The sequence below is a fragment of the Lagopus muta genome, chromosome Z (assembly GCF_023343835.1).
Source record: "Lagopus muta isolate bLagMut1 chromosome Z, bLagMut1 primary, whole genome shotgun sequence".
NCBI classification, from domain to species: Eukaryota; Metazoa; Chordata; class Aves; order Galliformes; family Phasianidae; genus Lagopus; species Lagopus muta.
Genome location: NC_064472.1, coordinates 74,373,468 through 74,393,388, shown reverse-complemented (window position 1 = coordinate 74,393,388; position 19,921 = coordinate 74,373,468). Strand labels below are relative to the sequence as shown.

The 19,921-nt window shown below is 50.9% G+C and overlaps 1 protein-coding gene across 6 annotated transcripts; it reads right to left on the bottom strand.

Moving 5' to 3' along the window:
• Positions 1 to 510: 510 nt before the first annotated feature.
• On the bottom strand, positions 511 to 18,939 carry TMOD1 (tropomodulin 1). 6 transcript variants are annotated; one of them, XM_048930761.1, is made up of 10 exons: positions 18,827 to 18,939; positions 15,578 to 15,741; positions 13,554 to 13,710; positions 11,426 to 11,545; positions 9,987 to 10,076; positions 8,704 to 8,834; positions 7,076 to 7,183; positions 6,440 to 6,583; positions 5,225 to 5,369; positions 511 to 2,148 (listed from the first exon to the last, which is right to left on the bottom strand). In XM_048930761.1, the coding sequence occupies exons 2-10, from the start codon at positions 15,695 to 15,697 to the stop codon at positions 2,084 to 2,086; spliced, it is 1,080 nt and encodes a 359-aa protein (XP_048786718.1). In that variant the 5' UTR covers positions 15,698 to 15,741; positions 18,827 to 18,939; the 3' UTR covers positions 511 to 2,083. The 6 variants fall into 6 exon arrangements, with proteins under 6 accessions (XP_048786718.1, XP_048786720.1, XP_048786719.1 ...); XM_048930763.1 differs by lacking the exon at positions 18,827 to 18,939 and adding an exon at positions 16,061 to 16,083; XM_048930762.1 differs by lacking the exon at positions 18,827 to 18,939 and adding an exon at positions 15,986 to 16,064.
• Positions 18,940 to 19,921: the final 982 nt, after the last annotated feature.

Below are 19,921 nucleotides of genomic sequence, written 5' to 3'. Positions count from 1 at the left end.
ATTCATGTCTTCCATCATTTTCTCAAAAAGATCTGTAGCTTCTTTTTCTGATAACGTCATGCAACGTTCGACAACAAGTGCCTGGCAAGTGGAATTTCACTTACGGTACGTTGAGTGTCAATGGGATGCTGAATTAGAGGTTCCTTTTCTCTCACTGCTGATTTCCTGAAGCATGTAATTCTGTCATGCAGCTTAGGTTTGTTCTGGAACTCATCTTCCAAGGGACACCCACTCCATTTTGTGTTCATCCTGCTAGGGCCCAGAGAGGCTGTGGATGCTCCATCCCTGGAGATCTTCAAGGCCAGGTTGGATGGGGCAGCATGATCTAGTATTAGATATGGAGGTTGGTGGCTCTGCGTGTGTTGGGGGGGTTGGAGCTTGGTGATCCTTGGGGTCCCTTCCACCCCAAGCCATGCCATCATTCTGTGATCTGAGTAGATGGCTCAGCTGAAACTGTGACTCTGGTTTGATGAATTAGTTGAAGTTTTTGCAGCACATATGGTAGAAAGATGTTTTCTGCCAGTTTCTTTTTTATTGTTTAATATCTTCAAGCCATTTTCTTATGTATTATTTTAATTTTATGAAATGGGACTTGCAGGCCTGGGGGGAGGGAGGAAGAAGCTATAGGAACGCATTTTATTTGGCATTGCTGGCACATTTATTAAGCTTTGAAGAACGACAAATTTTCCCACACTGATGGAAGCACAGTGTTTCTCTGCTCTGTTGGCCAGAGCCAAAGTGCATGATGTATGTGCACAAGCTCTGTAGAAATCTGTGGGGCTTTTGCTGGAGTATGTGTAGGAGGCTGCAGAACTACTTTTAACAGATCTGTGCAGGTAGGTTACTGTAGGCGAGAACTCTTGCTAGGATGTGTTGTTGTCAGACCAAGAATAAGGCTTTTGCACAGCAATGCTTTTGCCTGGCAAGTCTTCCTATCGGTCGGGATCCTAGCAGGGATGTCGGATGGGATTGTCCTGGGTCCTCTGCTCTGCGTGCCTGGGAGGTGCGTATCCCCAGGGGGAATTACTCCTCTAGGAACAACAGAGAGGCTTCAGGCTGTGCGCAGTCTAAGTTTAGAGTCAGGATATTGATGTTTGTTAGCAGCTTTCTGAGGACACGGTGTTTAGCCTTGCATTTATGCCCATGCATATGTTAGGGGTGGCATTAAGCAAAACAATCTGCAGCATAACAAAATTTGATGGACGGGGTCATCTTGATAAAGCAGCAAAGAAAGGGGATTTGACTTGTTTCCAGTGAGAATCTGGACGTGCACTTTTAAAGTCATGAAAATGTGGGGATTAGAAGAGAGGACTCTCATTTACTGATAAGTTTGGCTATTTCAGGCCAAACTCAGGATTTGCATCAGATCCCTAAAAGTGATGTTTTTATTCAAATACACATATGGGAGAGAATGATGCTAAACCATTCTTCAGTGCTCAGTTTTTGAGACTCTTATTTCACAATTGGTGGCCTTAAGTTCTACTTAACTGCATGGCGATGGGGGGGGATCAATCTTTTCTAAGAAACATGGGGATTCATTTGAAAAGCAGCACCTCTAAGTAACTGACTCGGCAGATGTTGGTTAAAAAAAGTACACTTTGCATTTATCTAATTTAGCCATGTTTCTGAATAGTAGAAGTTCTTGTTAAACTAGTTGCTCCTCTACAGCTACTTGAGATCATTTTGGGAAGAAAATAAAGTATTTTTCTAATACTTCTGTAATTTGTGTGGAAGAGTTGTATCTCTCACTCATCGTACCACATGCTGCCTCCGTGGAACACTGTGCAGAAGGTTTATAGAAAAATGAGGTCCCAGGTCACTGCAGTTACTTTTACACCGGGGTGTACGCTCAGCTGAGGTTGCACAACATCGGCAGGTTACTGGCTTGAATAGTTTCCAGCTCTACAGAAAACATCAACAGTGCTACTGGATAAAACTCTTCAACTACAGCCACTAGTTACTTTAAACTGTTAGTGCATGAAACAGAACCGAGGCACCACAAATAACTCTCTCGAGGCACTTCTTTGCCTTTAGGTTGTCACAGTAGCACAGACCCGCTGGGAATGACCTCCGTGGCTGGCAGCTACACTCCAGTTCTGCACTTGGGAAAAATAGGCCCGTTCAGCTCGGCCAGTCTTCTCTTCCTCACTGAAAAAGAAGAGGAAGAGGAGTCAGCCGTGGCAATGGGGAGATGTGAATGGCTTCGTCACTGTAAGAAGGACACTTTCTGCCAGGAAAGATCAATTATAGCATGAGCTTCCACATTCCTGCTTTGAGCAGCAGGTACGGCCCTCCTTAAAGGGGTTAAGGATAAGGAGAGCAGGCTGAGGTTGCCGTCACGTTCTTACAGTCAGAAACCACTTTCAGCCTTTCTTCCCTTACTCTTCAATTGCAGCTCATGCAGCTGACTTTGTAATCTGACTCTTACGGAAGGCGTGTGATAATGGCTGTTGGGAAGACAACAGATGGATGTCATAGTTCCTTTTTCTTCTAGTTTCTCCCTGTCAAATTGAATATACATACATATATATATATATATATTTATTTATTTATTTTTAAACTAACAGCTTGAGTTTTCAGGCCTTTGATCACAATTAAGTTAGTCAAAGCAGCTTCATATCTGCATTTATAGTTGTTTTACTCTGACAGCACCATCCCTGACTTTTCAAGAAATGCATGTGAGGGAAAAACAAACCGAATAAAATAGTATAGAGAGGATGCAGAAGTTAGCTCGTGAGCATGGAACACCTTCACAGCTGGGTCAGATAGGGCATCTTAGAGAGAGAAAATACAGAACCAAGAGTGGGCACCAGTAGCATCAGGTGATGGTAGGCAAGAGCGCTGGAGTGGAGCAGAAACAGCTTTTGCTGACAGGGAGGAAAATAAAATTTTTTCTATACTTATACATCATCCAGGTGTAGGGGTGAGAAGCTATTGCCAGAGACCATCACACCGCTGAATGTGAGCTGCAAACAAGAACCAAGTCAGACACAAATGCAGATCTTAATGGTCGGAGGCAAAACGTACAACTGCTACGTGGAAGGCAAAACTGCACATTCCTTCCCTTCAAAGCAGGAACAATTAAAATATTAGATCCAGATCTTCCAGCTGAATATTGTGCATTCAGGCTCATTAAAAGCCTTGCTCTTGAAGACAGGAAATGGCAAGCCTTTTCTGGAGCAGCTCTCTAGTGAACAGAAATCCAGCAGAAGGCAGAATAAATACACAATGAGCTGTAATAAGTAAGTATTCTGTGTGGTCAGGGAGGAATTGACATGGGTCTACGCTTGGACATGTTTCCTAAGAGCATGGTACTGCCTGAAGCAAGACTGCTTTGTTATTTAAAGCAAAATGAAAGCCAACAAAACACACTGCATTTATATCTGACAACCACTTAGCATTTGTTGTGCTTTCCAAGCTGAAGTTGACTCAAAAGGATCAGAAGACCCCATGCATGGTAAATCACATACAGATAAAAATGCAGGGTTCTAGGTTTTCACCATTCCTTCATGACTGCTGTATTTACATCAGGTCTGTCCTCAGGTGCCCCACCTCCTAGCAGGAATCTCCCTGGCTCTAGAGCAGGGCAGGCGCTGGCTTTCTCCCTGAGCACTGCACAAACTTCCCAGGAAGGATTTCTCCCATAATGCAAGCCAAACAACAGAATCACAGAATGACAGAATTGTAGGGGTTGGAAGGGACCTCCAGAGCTCATCGAGTCCAACCCCCTGCCAAAGCAGGTTCCCTACAGCAGGTCACACAGGTCGGCATCCAGGCAGGTCTTGGACATCTCCAGAGCAGGAGACTCCACCACCTCCCTGGCAGCCTGTTCCAGTGCTCCGTCACCTCACTGTAAAGAAGTTCTTGCACACATTGGTGCAGAACTTCCTATGCTGCAGTTTCCGGCCGTTTCCCCTTGTCCTGTCTCCACTCACCAATGAAAAGAGTCCGGCCTCACCATTCTGCCCCCCACACCTTAGATATTTATAGACCTGGATCAGCTCCCCTCTCAGCCTTCTTTTCTCAAGGCTGAACAGACCCAGTTCACTCAGCCTTTCCTCATAGCAGAGATGCTCCAGGCCCTTCACCATCTTTGTGGCCCTCCGCTGGACTCTTTCCAAGAGATCCCTGTCTGTTTTGTACTGGGCAGCCCAGAACTGGACTCAGTGCTCCAGATGAGGCCTCAGCAGGGCAGAGCAGAGGGGGAGGATCACCTCCCTCGACCTGCTGGCCACGCTCTTTGCAATGCACCCCAGGATGCCATTGGCCCTCTTGGCCACAAGGGCACACTGCTGGCTCATGGCCAACCTGTCATCCACCAGGACACCCAGGTCCCTTTCCACAGAGCTCCTCTCCAGCAGCTCAACCCCTATCCTGTACCGGTGCATGCAATTATTCCTCCACAGATGCAAGACTCTACACTTGCTTCTGTTAAACCTCATCCAGTTGATGTTAAACCTCAACCGGCCTGCAAACTTCTGCTTGTCACACCCTGTCACATCCATCACCGCTCGGAAGGGTTTGGTGGTTATGTCTTTAATCACCTTATCTACCCACCTGGGCTGGCAGTTCCAATCTTTATCTGCTGCACAGATATCCAGTGCTCTATGGCAGCCAGTTGCCAGGCAATGGCAACCCTCTGTCACACACATTAGCTTAAAGAGCGCTTTTCAGATTTACCCCTGTTTTGCTTCACAAGCAGTTCTGATCACTTCATTGAGGATATTAATAGAACTGAAAGCCACCTCTCCCTAGAAATACTTCCAGTTTGCTTTATGGAGGAGAATGGGCCAAAATCCACCATGTTCCAAATGCAACTCTATTAATATTTTTCATTTAGTTAAAGTGAAAATGAAACTGGAGGAAGACAAGCAGTTGGCAGCAATCACAAGCACTGCTGTATCACGGACATCATTACCAAGGCACATTTACAGCTCTCATTCCTTCCCAACAAGATCCACTGTTACGTCCAGAAGCACTCTTATCCATGATTTCAGGCCGCACAGCATCTCCAGGTTAAGAGCACATTCCACTGCCACGCCAAGAGCAACCATCCCAGGTCCTGCGGCATTTGGGAACTGGCAGGTGGAGGCTGTTCCTCCTTGAGGATCAAGGAATCGTCAGGCCCCTGGGGAGGTGGTACCTGACCTTCGAGTGAGTGGCCGTCCTCCTCCCACAAGGGATTGCCCACAGCAGCCGCAGGGCTCGCAGCCAGCCCACTCACCTAGGTCATTGTTATTCATCATGGCATTGGATGCGCGGAGCCGGGGACCTTGCTGAGTGAAATGGTACCCAAACTTCAGCAGGGTGGTGTTTTTTTCCAGCATGTTCGCAATTTCCATTTCTACGTTGTTGCCCAAAGGTTGGCTCTTTTGAAAACAGAGAACAGAAAAGAAAGTGAGGACAGACGTGCTTCCATTCCTGCTGCACAGTGCTGCAAGTTCCTCTTCACCACGGCCTTCAGCTGCCACCAGCTGGCCAGGCGATGGACCAGATAGTTCTGCTTCTCCCTTACTATTGCTACCACCCCTATTACAGTTCATGTATTTTATTGTCACAGGAAACTTTGTGGACGCCCCGTCCATAGGCCAGGTTGGATGGGGCCCTGGGCAGCCTGGTCTGATATGAAATGTGGAGGTTGGCGGCCCTGCTTGTGGCAGGGGGTTGGAGATTCATGATCCTTGAGGTCCCTTCCAACCCTGGCCGTTCTGTGAGAAACTTGCACACATTTTTGCCCCTCTGCCTGGACACTCCCAGTCACTGTCACATTGCTTAGGCTCAGGTTACATCTGCTGTCTTACTCCTTCCCTTTTGTGGATCTGTTGGTCCACTTGGCTTTTCTGACTTGGAGCTGCTGGGCACCTGCTGGCCTGGTCTGCTACAACCAACTGGTTGAGCTCTTCCTGCAGACACCTTCATGTTCTGCCCAAAGACTGTTTGTTGAACAGACCTGCAGCTAAGAGGTACTTAGGGACCCCTTAATTTTGATCTCATGGTCACCCAACCCAGAGCTCCTCATGGCTCAGTAGCTTTATTTCCACCCCCTACATTTCTGCAGAAGACAAATTTGCTAAGACATCAATACCACTGCGCACTCCACAGCCCTCTTGATCTGCACCTGCTCTTTTCCTGCACCGCAGTAAATATTTCAGTTTTTTCTGATCTACCATTATTAATTAGGCTTCCAGCTGAACTAAATGCTCAGAGCCCAGCATGATGTCGGGCAGGTGCATCACTGCACTCCCAGGGCAGCACTGGGAATGCAGAAACCTGCTTTGTTAAATGCTGAAGGCAGTAGCAGCACAAATGAGGAGCTAAAACCTCCCCACAATTAAGTGGCAGCAGCAGAAGGCAGTCACCCTCCCCTCTGAGCAGCAGCTTGACTTCCTGCTAGCAGGATGCTGTCATTGACCAGAGCTTCTGCTCGTTTCTGCTTTACCTGGTTGTCGATTCGGAGCTCTATGAGGGATGTGTTACTCTGGAGTGCTTCAACAAGAGCCAGGATGCCAGACCCAGAGATAAAGTTTGACTCCACATTCAGGCTCTTCAGCGTGTTATTGACCTTCAGCATTTCTGCCAGCGCCTGCAGGCAGAAGCAGTTGGCAGGAGCTGGCATGACACAGGCAGGGTCAGAGCGCTCTGGAGCAGCTGGGGTTGGCTCCCCTCTTCCCTGGAGGATACCTGGAAGAGCTGGTATGCTCTATGGTGTCACTGCCACCACAAGGGAGAGTTCTGTGAAGGACGAAGGGAATTCCCTCCGATTCTGAGGGACTTCTTGAACCTGAGGGTGCTGGAGGCCACAGCAATGCCTTGTATGCAGAAATGTTCAGCCCCACCCCAAAAAAGGACAGCCCCCACCTGTGATAACCCTTCTTCTTGTCCATCCCTCTTCCAAAGTCAGCACGGTGGCTTTGGAAAACCTTCCACCTGCCCAAGGTTTCCTCCATGTGACACTACAACCAGACTGCCGCTGGCTGCAAGTGTTGCCCACCTCACTCTGAAAACACCTTGTCCAAGAACAAGCCCTGCTGCAGCTCTACCATGAGTAGCCAACACAGCATGGCACCATACTTACGAAAGCAACAGGATCGTTGCTCCTCGTCCCAACTATGCTGAACTTCTTCACATAAGTGTTAGTCTTCAGTGCTTCAGCACAGGCCTTTAAAGTTGGTATGGGAATATTCTGCGAAAAGGAATGCAGAGGACCTGTGTTAGGTCACGAAAGATATGCAGTACATTTAAACTATATTCCAAAATTCTCACTGAGATCAACTCACTGGGCACCCTGAAGCAATTTAGGAACGGATTGATAAGTGCTCTTATATATATGCTTGCTATAACTGCATGGCCTAAGGAGTGTGGTAATGTCTCTATCCTGTTTCCCGCCCTGCCTTAGTTTGAAGATGCAGTTTCTTCACTGTTTAATTTAACTCTCCAGCAACTTAGAAACACGTGAACTGAAATTCATGGAGACATACATAGCTAGGATGCATAAGCCCACACAGCACCGCTCCTACGATTTCCAAATGAATGACACACTGGGCAACATCCAGACTACGTTCCAGAAACTTTCCACCTGTGAGGGCCTGATCCACAAAGATCTGAACTGATTTCCCTCTAGTGCAAACTACAATCACTTCTGACTGCTACAAAGCAATATAAATGTTGCCATAAAACATTCTTCAGACTAACATTTGCCATGGTAGGTCCCAGAACAGAAAGGAAATCCATGCTGCTTATTCTCAATTCATCCACAGTCAGTAATTTTTGCTTTATGAGTATTTTAGGTACCCCATTGAGAATTTCCACTGGTTTAACATTTTGAGCTGTAGCATCACGCCGTTGGATCCCTCCATTTGGTGTTATCCATAGTCAAAGCCATTTGCAGTCAGCAGCTTTACCATCACCACCTAGTTTTATAAACTGTCCCAAAACCACACATCTAACACCAGTATCCTTTGTCTTCCTACCAGAACCCAAGGCTGGTGTTCTCCCAGACATTCACGGTCACTAGCCTGAACTGAATATGCAAAAATAAAAACCTTTTCATTACAGAAAGGTGCATACTGCACACACCAGTGCTCATGGCATGCACATTCCTGCCACTTGATCACATCACGATTTCAGCATGGGCTGGGGGTAGTCAAGTTGAGAAACAGGTAGAATGTACATATAGAATGTACATATACGTTCTACCTGTGTACGTATGTGCCCAGGAGCCACACCAGGAGTGGTGCTGTGCCCTGGCCTGCTTTCTGCAAGAAGTAGAGTCCCAAAGAAGGGACAAGTGGGAGATGGACTGTGTAACACAGTTCTTATTTCCATGGCAAGCATCAAGATTACAAAGCCATTTTCTTCTCACCACTTTGCCTTACAGAAAATTGTCTCTACCTTACCTCTACCAGATGCAGCTGCCTGAACCACTAAAAGAACCCGGGACACTTTAAACCAGATAGGCTGGAGGCAGCTTTCTGCACCTGCCCCCAGTGCAGCTCAGCTCCTTCAGGCGCCAGCTCCACATCATTATCCCCACAGCAGGCAGCAATTCCCCTTGACCCCTTGATAAGGGAAGCACTGGGGTTTCTCATCTGGCCAAGTGCAGGATTATGGTATTGTCCCATGCAGCAAAGCAGGCTTGGTCTTTGCCCTCTGCATAGCAAACGTGTGGTGTCGATAGAGAGGAGAGCAGGCAGGTGCACATACCATAATATTGTTCAGGTTGACCTCCTCAAGATCAGGGTCGTTGTTCTGTATTCGTTTCAGAGTTTCTTCCACGTCCGTCGAGTTTGGCTCCTCATCAGGAACTGGTTTGTACTTTGTGGGCTTTATCACGCCTGCAAGTGAAAAGCAAGAGAGGGAAAATGTCAACACCCAGAGTAGTGGCACGTCCTCTTTAGGTGCGTTTCTTTTCTCTGAAGAGCAGCACTGGAAGAGAGAAGTATGACCTGAGCAGCAGACATGAGATGAAAGACTGCACAAGCACTTACTAGCCTTGCAGACACTCATGTGCATCCAGGGACGCTGCCTGGCACTGGAGACAACCAGTATGGGACGTTTGGTGTCTGCTGCCTTGTGCTCCTGGGGACCAGAGCCAGGTGACAGCAGGCATGCCACCCGCATGGGCTGTGCACTCTTCTGGATGAGGCCAGGGCAGAGGAGTGCTGGTGGGAACAGAGCAACGATGCAGCGGAGGCTGCAGCAATCAGATTGCCAGTCTCAGCTGGCAGAGGACAGCCCTGTGCATGGCAGGGGGTGGCAAGTGCATGGGCTTTAAGGTCCTTTCCAACCAAAGCCATTCTAGCATACTTGATCCTGCACACTCTTCAAACACCCATCTGAGAGCAGACCCATGTTAAGATGCACAAGGTGAAGGTAAAGAAGAGAGAGCCAGAGCAATGCAAGGTGTTCTGTCAGCTAACGCAGCAGCCTCTTCCCAGCAGTTTGCTCTGTGATACCACCACCACCATTCCTCTGAGCAGTTCCTGCCCTCCCCTACTGGTCATGATTTGGAAGGAAAGACTTAGCACAAAGAAATTTTGTTGCCTCCTCTTGCAAGTGATGTGCTTTATTTCTGACATCAAGAAACCATTCTGGCTGGAACGCCTTCCCAGGAGATATCTTTTCTGCTCAGCTTGGACTGGCCTTCCAGCTGACCTCTCCCAAAGAAACTCTGGGAGGAAGCACTTCCACTTATGCATCTCCCCTGGTTGGGGGCAACCACTCCACCCCAAAAGAGCCACATCTCTGGCAAACTGAAGGAGATGGCAGACTGCAAAGGAAACATCACCAACCCAGGGCTGGACAGCTGTAGCAACTGTGCTCCAGCCAAAGAGAGGGCCTTTGCTCATACATGAGCCTGGCAGGGGTGGCAGGAGTCCACTGAAAATAAAAACCCAAACCTCAGCCTAAAAATAATTCCCACTTCACCTCTGCATCCAAGCTGGCAGGCAAATGCTGCAGCCTGCAAGGCATGCTGGATCACTTACTGTTAAGTCCTTCTTTGTTCACAATGGTGCTGCTACCCAGTGCCTCATAGTACTGCTGGTTACTCATCAAGGTGTGCATGCCAAGGATGGCTAGAGATAAAACAAAAGGAGAACAAAATCTGTTGCAGGCTCCAGAGCCAGACGGCTGACATGCCTGTGCAGCCCAAAACAGAGTCAGCAGCACACTCAATTCTCTGTCCAGGCACAGAACAACATATGGAGGTGGGACCGAGCCCCCAGCTGTCACAGACACACAGCAGGGCTCAAATGCCCTCTTGTTCATGGCAGTGCAGCTTGACTCACAGATGGCAGTTCAGCTGAGAATGGCAACTTGGAGTGTTTGTTTTCCCTGCCAGGCACCCAAATGACTAGGAAAAGCCATCTATTTGCAGGCTCAGCACTTGTTGGTCTGAAAACGCAGCCCCTCTACTCACCAGCACCATGAGTATCGAGGCTGCAGGCAAGGAGAGGGTTGGCTCTCACAGCCATGCACAGACATTCAGGCCTGGAGTTTACACCAGCAGGTGACATGGAACTGTCGTGTGGCATTTAGTGTGTCCTGCTCAAAGGCACTCAAACCAAAAGACATCCTCCCACTTCTGCCTTCTCCAACCACCAAAGGCACAGGAACTCCGTCCAAGGCTCGTCAGGAGCCACCCACAGGGACTATCCCACTGGGCTTGCCAAGGACAGGAGCCAATGCATCCTGGCTGACAGTGAGCCCTGCAAGATAGGCAGGAGCTCTTTTACAGTCTTAGCAAACTTGGAAAAGCAGCACTGCCAATATTGAGCCTTCAGCACAGCTTGCATCATACCAGTCCTGCTGTGGCTTCAAGCATCTTCTCCCCAGAAGCGCAGAGCTAGGTGCCACAGGCAGTATTTCCCTGTGAAAATAACTGCCTTGGAGATCTGACACTCAGAAAGACAGAGCAGGGCTTTACGCTAGGAGCACCGTGGAAAAGCAAAACAAAGAGAAGCAGGGCTCAGTCAGGGAATGATTATTGAAAGCCCCAGTGCAGAAGTGCATTTCTGAACCAGAGCACGTTGTTACTGCATGGAAGATGTCTCGTTGGTGGGGTTATCCCACCTGCCCCACAGCAAGGAGGATGCTGCTGGGTCTGGCTCCAAGGAAGCCGTGCTCGAGAAGAAAGCATGCAGAATTTTGTGAGGCTTGGTGGAGAGAAAGGAGAAACCAACAGGTCACGGATAAGCTCTGCTTCTCCCTGCTCAGAGTTGGTCTGTGCTCCTCATGAATCACATTGGGACGTGGGACTGAAAGTAACTCTAAATATATGTTTCCTTTTTAATAAAGAACAAAATCCTGTCAAAACTGGTGACATTTACACAATCAGCAACGAGCTCAATAGCTGAGCTCCCATGAAAAGAGAGAAAATAGCAGCTAAATAACTCAACCCCCAATTCACATGTAACTGTTTTACCAGCAATGTCACAGAGCTCCGCATCAGAGGCGTTAGCAAGGGCTTCCTCCAGCTCTGGCTCCAGGGTCACACTTTCCAGAACAGGATCCATTGGCTTCTGCTTGGGGATCCAAGCTTTTCCTATAAATGCAAAGTGAGGTCACACTCGGCATAGCTGCAGCACCTGTCCCACAGCTGCAGGGCTGTGTTTTGCTGCTCCTGACAGCGTGCTTCTGTGGGGTAGGAATTGCATGGTGTCAAAGGCAATGGGGACAGGCAGACCTAGGAGAGAGTGACTGTGGAGGAGCAGCAGAGGGGAAGCGTTAGGCTCTGACTGAAGCCCTCATGCTGCCTTGGGGAAGAGGAAAATGGGGACGGGTGGTGGGTGGTGATTTTAGTTTGCTTTTGGATCTCGCTGCTCTTGTCTCTCAGCAGTAGGCAATAAATCACATTGATCTCTGTGCTGCATCTGTTTGACCCATGGCCGTAATGGGTGAGTGATCTCCCTGCTCTTATCTCAGTCCTTGAGCCTTTTTCCATCACATTTCCCTCCTCCCCCTTGCCCTGCTGAGGAGGGGGAGTAAGAGAGCTTCCCATCAGGTTGCAGCCAGCACAGTCCTAGCTCAGCGTGCCAGAACACCTCCCTGCTGGAGCTGATGTTCTTAGCAGCTGTATCTGCAGCAGCTGAGTGGCGCTTTGTACAGGACCGTGGCTCTGACGCACAGCACTCAGAAAGCACAGCCTGACCTGGAAACTTCTTTCAAGGCCGTGTCACCCATCAAACTGCCCTTCTGCTGCCCCAAGGAAAAAAGAGGGCACTCTCCCTTTGCAGCCTTTGGGCTTTGCGCTGGCAGTGGCCATGTGAGACCCTTCCTGTGGTCAGAAGGCTCTGGGAGGGCAGGAGCAGTGGGGCAGGGCCTTAACGGCCCTCCCTTCAGAGCCCAGCGTTGCTGCACAGATAGCAAGTGCAAGGCCTGGCATGCCAGGCAGGGCTATTTTCATCTCCTCTCTGAAACCAGAGCCAGAGACCGGAGGGGAGAAACAAAGATCCTGCTTGCAGGGGTGTGCAGGCACAGAGGAGCTAAATTTAGCCCCAGGGAAGGAGCAGCTGCACAGAGGGCTCTCCCGTGGGGAGATGGAGGTTGCAAGAAGCAGGGAAATGGCTCATCTCCTCCCCTGCATCCTTGTCCTCACACGGGGCAAAGCTGCAGGCTGTGTGCACCCCAGGGTGGCAGCAAGGGCCGGGAGCAGCCTGGCAGCTCGCAGACTGCACGGGCTATCAGGTCAGCTGGGCAAGAAATAGTAAACACCGGGCAAGTTCAGCTCTGCCAGCTCCCTTCACTGTAACCACCAGGGTTTAGTTTCTGGAAGCTTGCTCTCTGGGCCCTGCTGTACCACGCCGGTGCTGTGTCTGGCAATGAAGCAGCTCTGTGCTCTGCAGCACGACTAGTGGGGGTAGTAATTAGTGGGCAGCTTCAGGGGAGGCTCACCACGTGTTCATAGAATCATAGAAAGGCCTGGGTGGAAAAGCACCTCAAAGATCACCTGTTTTCAACCCCCCCGCTATGTGCAGGGTCACCAACCACCGGACCAGGCTGCCCGTGTTCACACAGTTGTGTTTTGGTTCCAGCAGAGAACGGCATGCCAGCAACTCTTCCGCCGGGGGCAGGACTGTGTGCAGCAAAAGATGGCTGCTGTGAAGCTCCTGGAGCGCAGAGATGAGGACAGACCAGACCACATCCCGTGTCAGGTCACATTCACAATGCCAGTGGGAGCAGGGAAGTCATTTGGGTAATCAGATGATGGATGGAGGAGAGGAAAGAGGTGAGGCGGAGCAGCACCCTGAGCCAAGGGGATTGTGCTGCTGCAGGGATGGTGCGGGAAGCACAGGCATGCAAGTTGTGGGAGACCAGAAAAGAAGGCTGAGACTGTTATGACATGAAGAAGATCAGAAGGAAACCGTGAGGATCATCACATCTGAGCGGAGCCGTGCTGCTCCTCTGCACCAAGAGGAACTCAAGGTGCAAGGATGGAGCACAAGCAGCAGTGCTGGAAGGCAGGGCAGCAGGAAGAGGGGATAGTCCTGCTGTGCATGCTCTGCAGGCTTCCCACCCGTCCTGCTTCACCATGGTGCAGTGGATGACCATACCTCTCTTTTCACCAGTGAAAGGCACCAAGTCCTCTCTGTCCTTAATGTCTTTTGCCTGCTGCTCTAGGTGGGCCATGAGTTCTTCCCTTTTGAACGGGCCAGTTGGTGGCTTTTGCGTCTGATCCCTCTGTCGGAGCCCTGCCGGCAGCAATGCATTCTGTGCACAGAAGGGAGGAACACGGATTATCCCTGCAGGCCAGGTCCATCATACTCCTGCCCTTCACCTCCCTCCTCGTGCCACATTTCTTCTGCACCATTGCACACTTTGCTTCTCCTCGCACACCAGGCTTCTCTCCATCCTGCCCTGCTGACTCCCACCCCACCGAAGACTTCAGCACGGCATTTCAAACTCCAGCTCCACTGCAAGTTCTCCATGCTGACAAGTGGATGCTTCTCTACAACAGCAACTACCACTTTTTCTCCAGGGGCTCTCAGCCACTCCTCCTGCCCTCTTCCCACACGTTTACTGCCTGCTGCCTTCTAAGCTCAGCGTGTCCTCTCTGTGCCTGCCAGCACGGACATGGAGGTGCAGGCTGTGCATGCCCATGTGGATCATGTCCTCATGTCCCATGAGGATCAGCTCAGGCAAACCCCCCACATCCGTCACGCGGAGGAACAGAGCTGCAGCGCTGTCTTTAGCCACTTGTGACCCTTCACACAACTACAGGCAAGGCCTGGCACAGAAGGTCACACCAGAAAGGCTGTGCATGCAGTCCCGCTGCAGAATAAAGCCCCGAGAGCCTCAGCCCTCTTTCCAGGCTGCCTTCTCATTATTCAGCTGCATGGGCCACCATGGGAAGTTGCTTTGTGCCTGACACATAAGGAACGTAAGCACCTGCTTATATTTAAATATAGAACAGCCTTAATGCAATAAGTAAGACTGTTCCCAGATTTGGCACTAAGCATGTTCTTTAAAGCTTTGCCGGAGAGAAGTCGCCACTTATTTTTTAAGACATCCAAGGTGATTTTCAACAAGATGCTCATTTTTCTGTGCCCACCTACGTAACTGACTTTAATTTAAACCTATTGCAGTGAAAACCCTGCAAAGAACTAATAGGAAACAATTAGATACATCCAAACCTGGTGCTGATCAGGCACAGCTTCTCAAGCTTTGTGCTTGCCAGGTGAGCCTACCAGCACACATGCATAATCCTGTAAGACAGCCTGACACCCCTTAATTATTCTTCTGTGTAGACACTTGGAATTAAAAATACTGATGATGCAATCAGCACTACCCCTCGCTTCCCCCAGAAACACTGACTGCACATCACAGCAGCAATTTCTCACTCGGCAGTGCCCAGACTGGTGCTGCCATAAGCCAGCAGCCCGCCAGCTGGCTCTGCACATTGCCTGCCATGGGCACAGGGCAGCTCTGCATCCAGAAGGCTTCGGCTGCTTGGCATTATGATGTCCAGTGTGTATATTCGTGCAGCTCTTGCCGAAGTCAGGAAGAGATAAAGCAAATGGCCCATCCTGCAGAACTTCAGGGTTTGCTTTTCTGCCTATGTGCAGGGACATATCAACCACCTGGAGTCTGCTCTAAAAACAAAGCCCAGCCCATGAAACCCAAATGTCCCCTCCAAGGTGACTGTGCAGCTTCTGCAGGTTTCCCATGTATCAAGGCAGATCTTCCCAACATACAAGGGTATCAGAACGGTGTGAGAAGCCCAAGCAGCCAACGCCATGCTGCGAAAAGTGGTGCAAAGCAACAACCGTGCAACAACAGGCAAGTTTTCCAGCAGTCTGGCCACTAATTGCTGAGCCAGAAATCAATACAGCGCCGTCACACTGAAGTGTGCATGCTGGGTACGGGCAGGGGAACAGCTCAAAACAGAGCCCCATACACAGCCAGTGCTGGCAATGGCACAGCTGCTTCTGCTTCTCTAGGGCCAGCCTCCTCCATCCTTGCACCAAGTGCAGGCTCTGCAAAGGATTCAGTGGCAGAACAGGTCACTAGCACAGCTCATCTGCCCACAGCTACATGGGATTTACCACTGAACAGGTCTCATTTAAAAGCAACTTACATCAGGGTCCAGCTCTTCCAGTTCATTCTCCAACTTCCTGAGCTCCTCCTCTGTCAGGGTTCCGAGGATCTTGTCCTCATCCAGGTCCCGATATTTCTCTAGCTCCTTTCTGTAAGACATCTTAGAGCAGTCTGGCAAATCTCACTCCTGTGCTGAAGCAGAACCTGAAATGCAAACACAGAGCATAGCACTGCCTGCATGAAACATGACCCGGCAGCCCTGCTGGCGGGGGAGTGCTGGCTATCGCAGAGTTGCACAAGATTTATGCTCTAAGCGTGGCTATCTCCAGAGCACAGATTGCTCGGGGCCCCCCTCCCATTTCCACGGTGCTGGACGCACCTCGTCCTGCGCACTCACAGTCTGAGCCAGCTCTGTGGGAACGCTGCACAGCTGCAGCCCAGCACCCACCCTTTGGGCAGTGGCAGTGCTCCCTACGGAGCCCCCTGGCCACTTTCTGACTCAGACCTGCAGAAGATACTGAACTTATTTAAAGCAAGTTTTCCTTAGCAGGGCGGTTTCTCTACACAACTCGTAGGGCAGCTGTTGTTCCAGATAGGAGAATTATCTTTAGCTTGGCCACAAAAGGGCACATTAACACGTACGCAGCTCGACGGCAAGCCCTTAAATTTAGAGCCGTCATCTGCTCGGATGCTCGGCCTCCCCTGGCACGGCTGCAGTCCCCACATTCCTGACACTCAGCACCTGGGGCTGGGCAATGATGCCTCACTCCTGGCTGTGCCAGCAGGCAGCTCATCTCCCACCCAGGGCTGCTCTCCCTGGCCCACACCGGGGAGTTATCATTACTGCATAAGAAACACAAACCAGAGTCAACCAACACCTCTGCCGCTGCTCTTGTGAAGGACTGCAGCCACCCATAAAGCAGGTCTTCCCTGGTTCTGCAACCCACGGACAGCTGCTAACTGCTGCTCACGAGGGACACAAGTGCAGGTGTGCTGTCATGGGGATGCAATGCAGTGTACAAGCATCACACCTGGAGCCAGCATCCCTTCTTGGGCAGACCCGAGCAGGGTGCCTGCTGGTCCTGCAGGGAACCATGCCCGCTCTGGCTGTCCGTACTGCTGCACAGCCAGGAGGCCCACAGAGGTTATTCCCCTCCAGTGAGCACCAGCAGAGCTGCATCTGTATTCTGCGTCCAGTGTGATGCCCGCAGCATAACAGAGGTCTTGGTGAGCTGAAGGGGTACAGAGCAGGGCCGTCAGGATGAGCACGGAGAAGAGCAGAGTGTATGAGGAGAAGATGAGAGACCCAGACATCTTCATCCTGGAGAGGGAAGGTGTTGTGGTTGGTCCTCCAGCTCAGTCCTCCCCCTCCCTCTCCTTGTGCCCTCCAGCCCCTTCACTGTCAGGACAGCACCAGAAGCTGAGACAGCCTTGGCTCTGTGTAGCACTGGTGTGTTGCCAACGCTGCTTTTCTCCCAGAGGTAAAACACAGCATCACATCAGACACTGCAAAGCAAATCAGTGCTGCCTCAGCTGAAATCAGGACAGAAAACAGTGGAGGACTCTCATGCAGTCATCTGCTGTCCAAAAGGAAAGAACTTGCAGGAAAGACAAAACCAGGCTTCTCTGGGAGGTGCCTGGGAGAAGCACGGGGGGCAGCAGGGATGAACAAGAGGAACTCTAAGCGGGGATCGGTGAAAAATTCCTTGCCACAAAGTGATGCAGAACTTAGGCAGGTAGCAGAGCTGGTGGGACCACCACTCAGGTTTGCAGGGCTCAGCTGGAGAAGGCCCTGGGCAGCCTGACTGAGCATTGGGTCTGCTCAGAGGAGCAAGTTCCAGAGTTGCCTTCCCATCTAACACTTCCATAATTTGGTCTTAGAAGAATTCACAGGACCGTACAGCTGCACAGGTTCCTCCTCCAAAAGCCAGGATGGGAACTGGGCTGCAAGATGTTTCCCTCTTTTGACAAGAATAAAACAACTGTCTTCTACATTCACTTCATCTACCCAGCTGGAGCAAAGTTCTTGCTGCTGTGATTCACATCTGAACTCAGATTCTGGTCCAGTGCAAGCTGGTTTAGCTGCCCTACCCAGCAATACGCTGTTAAGCCACCAAGAGCTCGGTCATGGTTGAAGGTCACCTTGGCTAAGCCACTTGCTTCTGCAGCAGTGTGTAACCCAGCCTCCAGGAGGCTGTCATCCTATCTTGCTTTGCAGCTTTCTTATGTCAAGAAGCATGCGTGCAGCTTGCGGTGTAGCCAGGCGTCACAGAACTGTTAAGGTTTGGAAACAACCTTCAAGATCATCAAGTTCAATCATCCCAGTTCTCAACAAAGCAGAGCACACAGTGTTGTGGATGCCACTGCTCAGTGAACAGTCCATCTTCATCCTGCTGATGGCAGAAACTCAGGTTTCTCCATAAAGATCTGCATTTCCTCTGGGCTGACAAAACCTCTATGGCCAGCAGCTGTTAACATAAGGCACAACGTGAAAACTCAAGCTCTCCTTGGTAAGATGTTTGAAAAGCAACATCTGGAAGACATCATTTTGGATCTGTCAAAGCACACCTGTGCCTCCCAGCCCTTCTCTCCCCAGCACGCCACGCAGCTCTGCGTCGGCTCTCATTATGCAGCCTTCATTATCAGCACACCGTTAATATAACACAGCGCGGTGGAGACCAGGCAACACGTGGTGGGGTCAAACTGCCGAATTCCCCTCGCAGCCGCTGTGTGCATGAAAACACAGCGCAGGTAAACACGGACTTCTTAGGCTCAGGCTGTCACGCATCCGCTGCCTGCTTCTTAATTGCTCGGGTTCTAACGCCCACGAAAAGCGCCGCCTCACACCTGGGTCACAAACAGCACCATCCGCTCAGCTCCCGCTCTGGGACTCCAAGCTTTCCTCGGGAAACTCAGCATCCCGGAGCCGCACGCTCAGCTCCGTCCCCCGCTCCCGCTAACCCCGACGCCGCACTGCACGCAGGACGGAGCGCGGCTTCTGCCCCGCTTCCCGCCCGGGCGGCGCTCCTTGCGGAGCATCGCCGCACGCCGCGTCTCACCGCCCGCATTGCGGGCTCAGCCCGCACACCGCCGCCGCCCCAGGGAGACGCGGAGCAGCGCCGGTCCCCGCAGGCTGTCCGTCTCCGGGGATTCCGGATTTATCCACGCACGGCAACGCCGTTCCTGGCCCCTCGAGGGATGGAGACCGCGCCGCTCCGCGGGGCAGCGGAGCCCGCGGGTCGGGCTGCGAAAGGAACGGGACCCTCCGAGCCCTCCGGAGCGCACGTACCGCGGCACCGCCTGCGGAACCGCCTTCGCCTCCCGCTCCTCCCCGCTCATCTCCCACCTCCCGGCCCGGCCGTCACCCAGCTGCGGTGCTGGGAGCTCCTCCTGCCTCGCCGGGCTCCGGCTCCGCGCACAGCGGACGGTCCATGAGGGCAGCGCGGAGTGCCGGAGCGCGGAGAGCAGCATTCAGCGCCGTAAGGCGGGGATTTCTCGCACCCACCTCCAGTCCGGAGGAGAGGACAGCCCCCGCTTCCGCGGATACATCCTACCCATTTTTAGAACCTGCAATGAAACTTGAATTCCAACGAATTTCTAGGCTCCAGGGGGATTCTCTACAGTCTCACCTAAATTCACCTCTCTGCGGCTTAAGGCCTTCTGTGCCTGAATCTCTCTACCTGTAAAAGATTTTTCATCCCCAAATCCTTTCATAAGTGTTCTTTCCTCAGCCTTCTCTTCTGCAGGCTAACTCCAAGACTCTCCTTTCAAGCCAGGCCCCCCAGGCTCTTGCCTTCAGGACTCTTTGTAAATTACCCTTACAGAGGCTTTTTGCTCACGGGTGAAATCCCAAAATCATCAGAATTAACAGCTGCCACAGTTGCTCCTATCCTCCCACACACCTGGCTGCCCACAACCACCATCCTGCCTCAGGGTGCATCTCTGAGCGACATCCTAAAATACCCTTGCACTTAAAAACCCACATTTTGGAGAAAGCAGTAGGAATGTGCTGGTTGGAGCATCCCTAGAGCGTTCAAGGTGCCCTGGAGTAACTGTGCTTGGCCAGAAGGAAAGGGGAAGGTGCCATTCCTCATCTCCACCACAGATTGGTTCCCATAGGAGAAAAAGTAAGAAGTGTAACAATTGAAGTCTCCAAGAGCAGGTTCCCAAAGCACAAGGATGACAGCAAGATTGAATGCAAATGATAGATCAGGCTCCAGGCCAGTGCTCTTATCACAACTGAGTGTTAAGTGCCAAGGAAAGGAGCAGCATCCCTTACCCAGCCTGAGGTGAGAGGCAGTGCAAGAGAGCAAAAAGTGGAGTGACACAAAATGACTTTGAGATCAATACTGTCAACAGCAACTACTGAACAAACAGAAAAAAA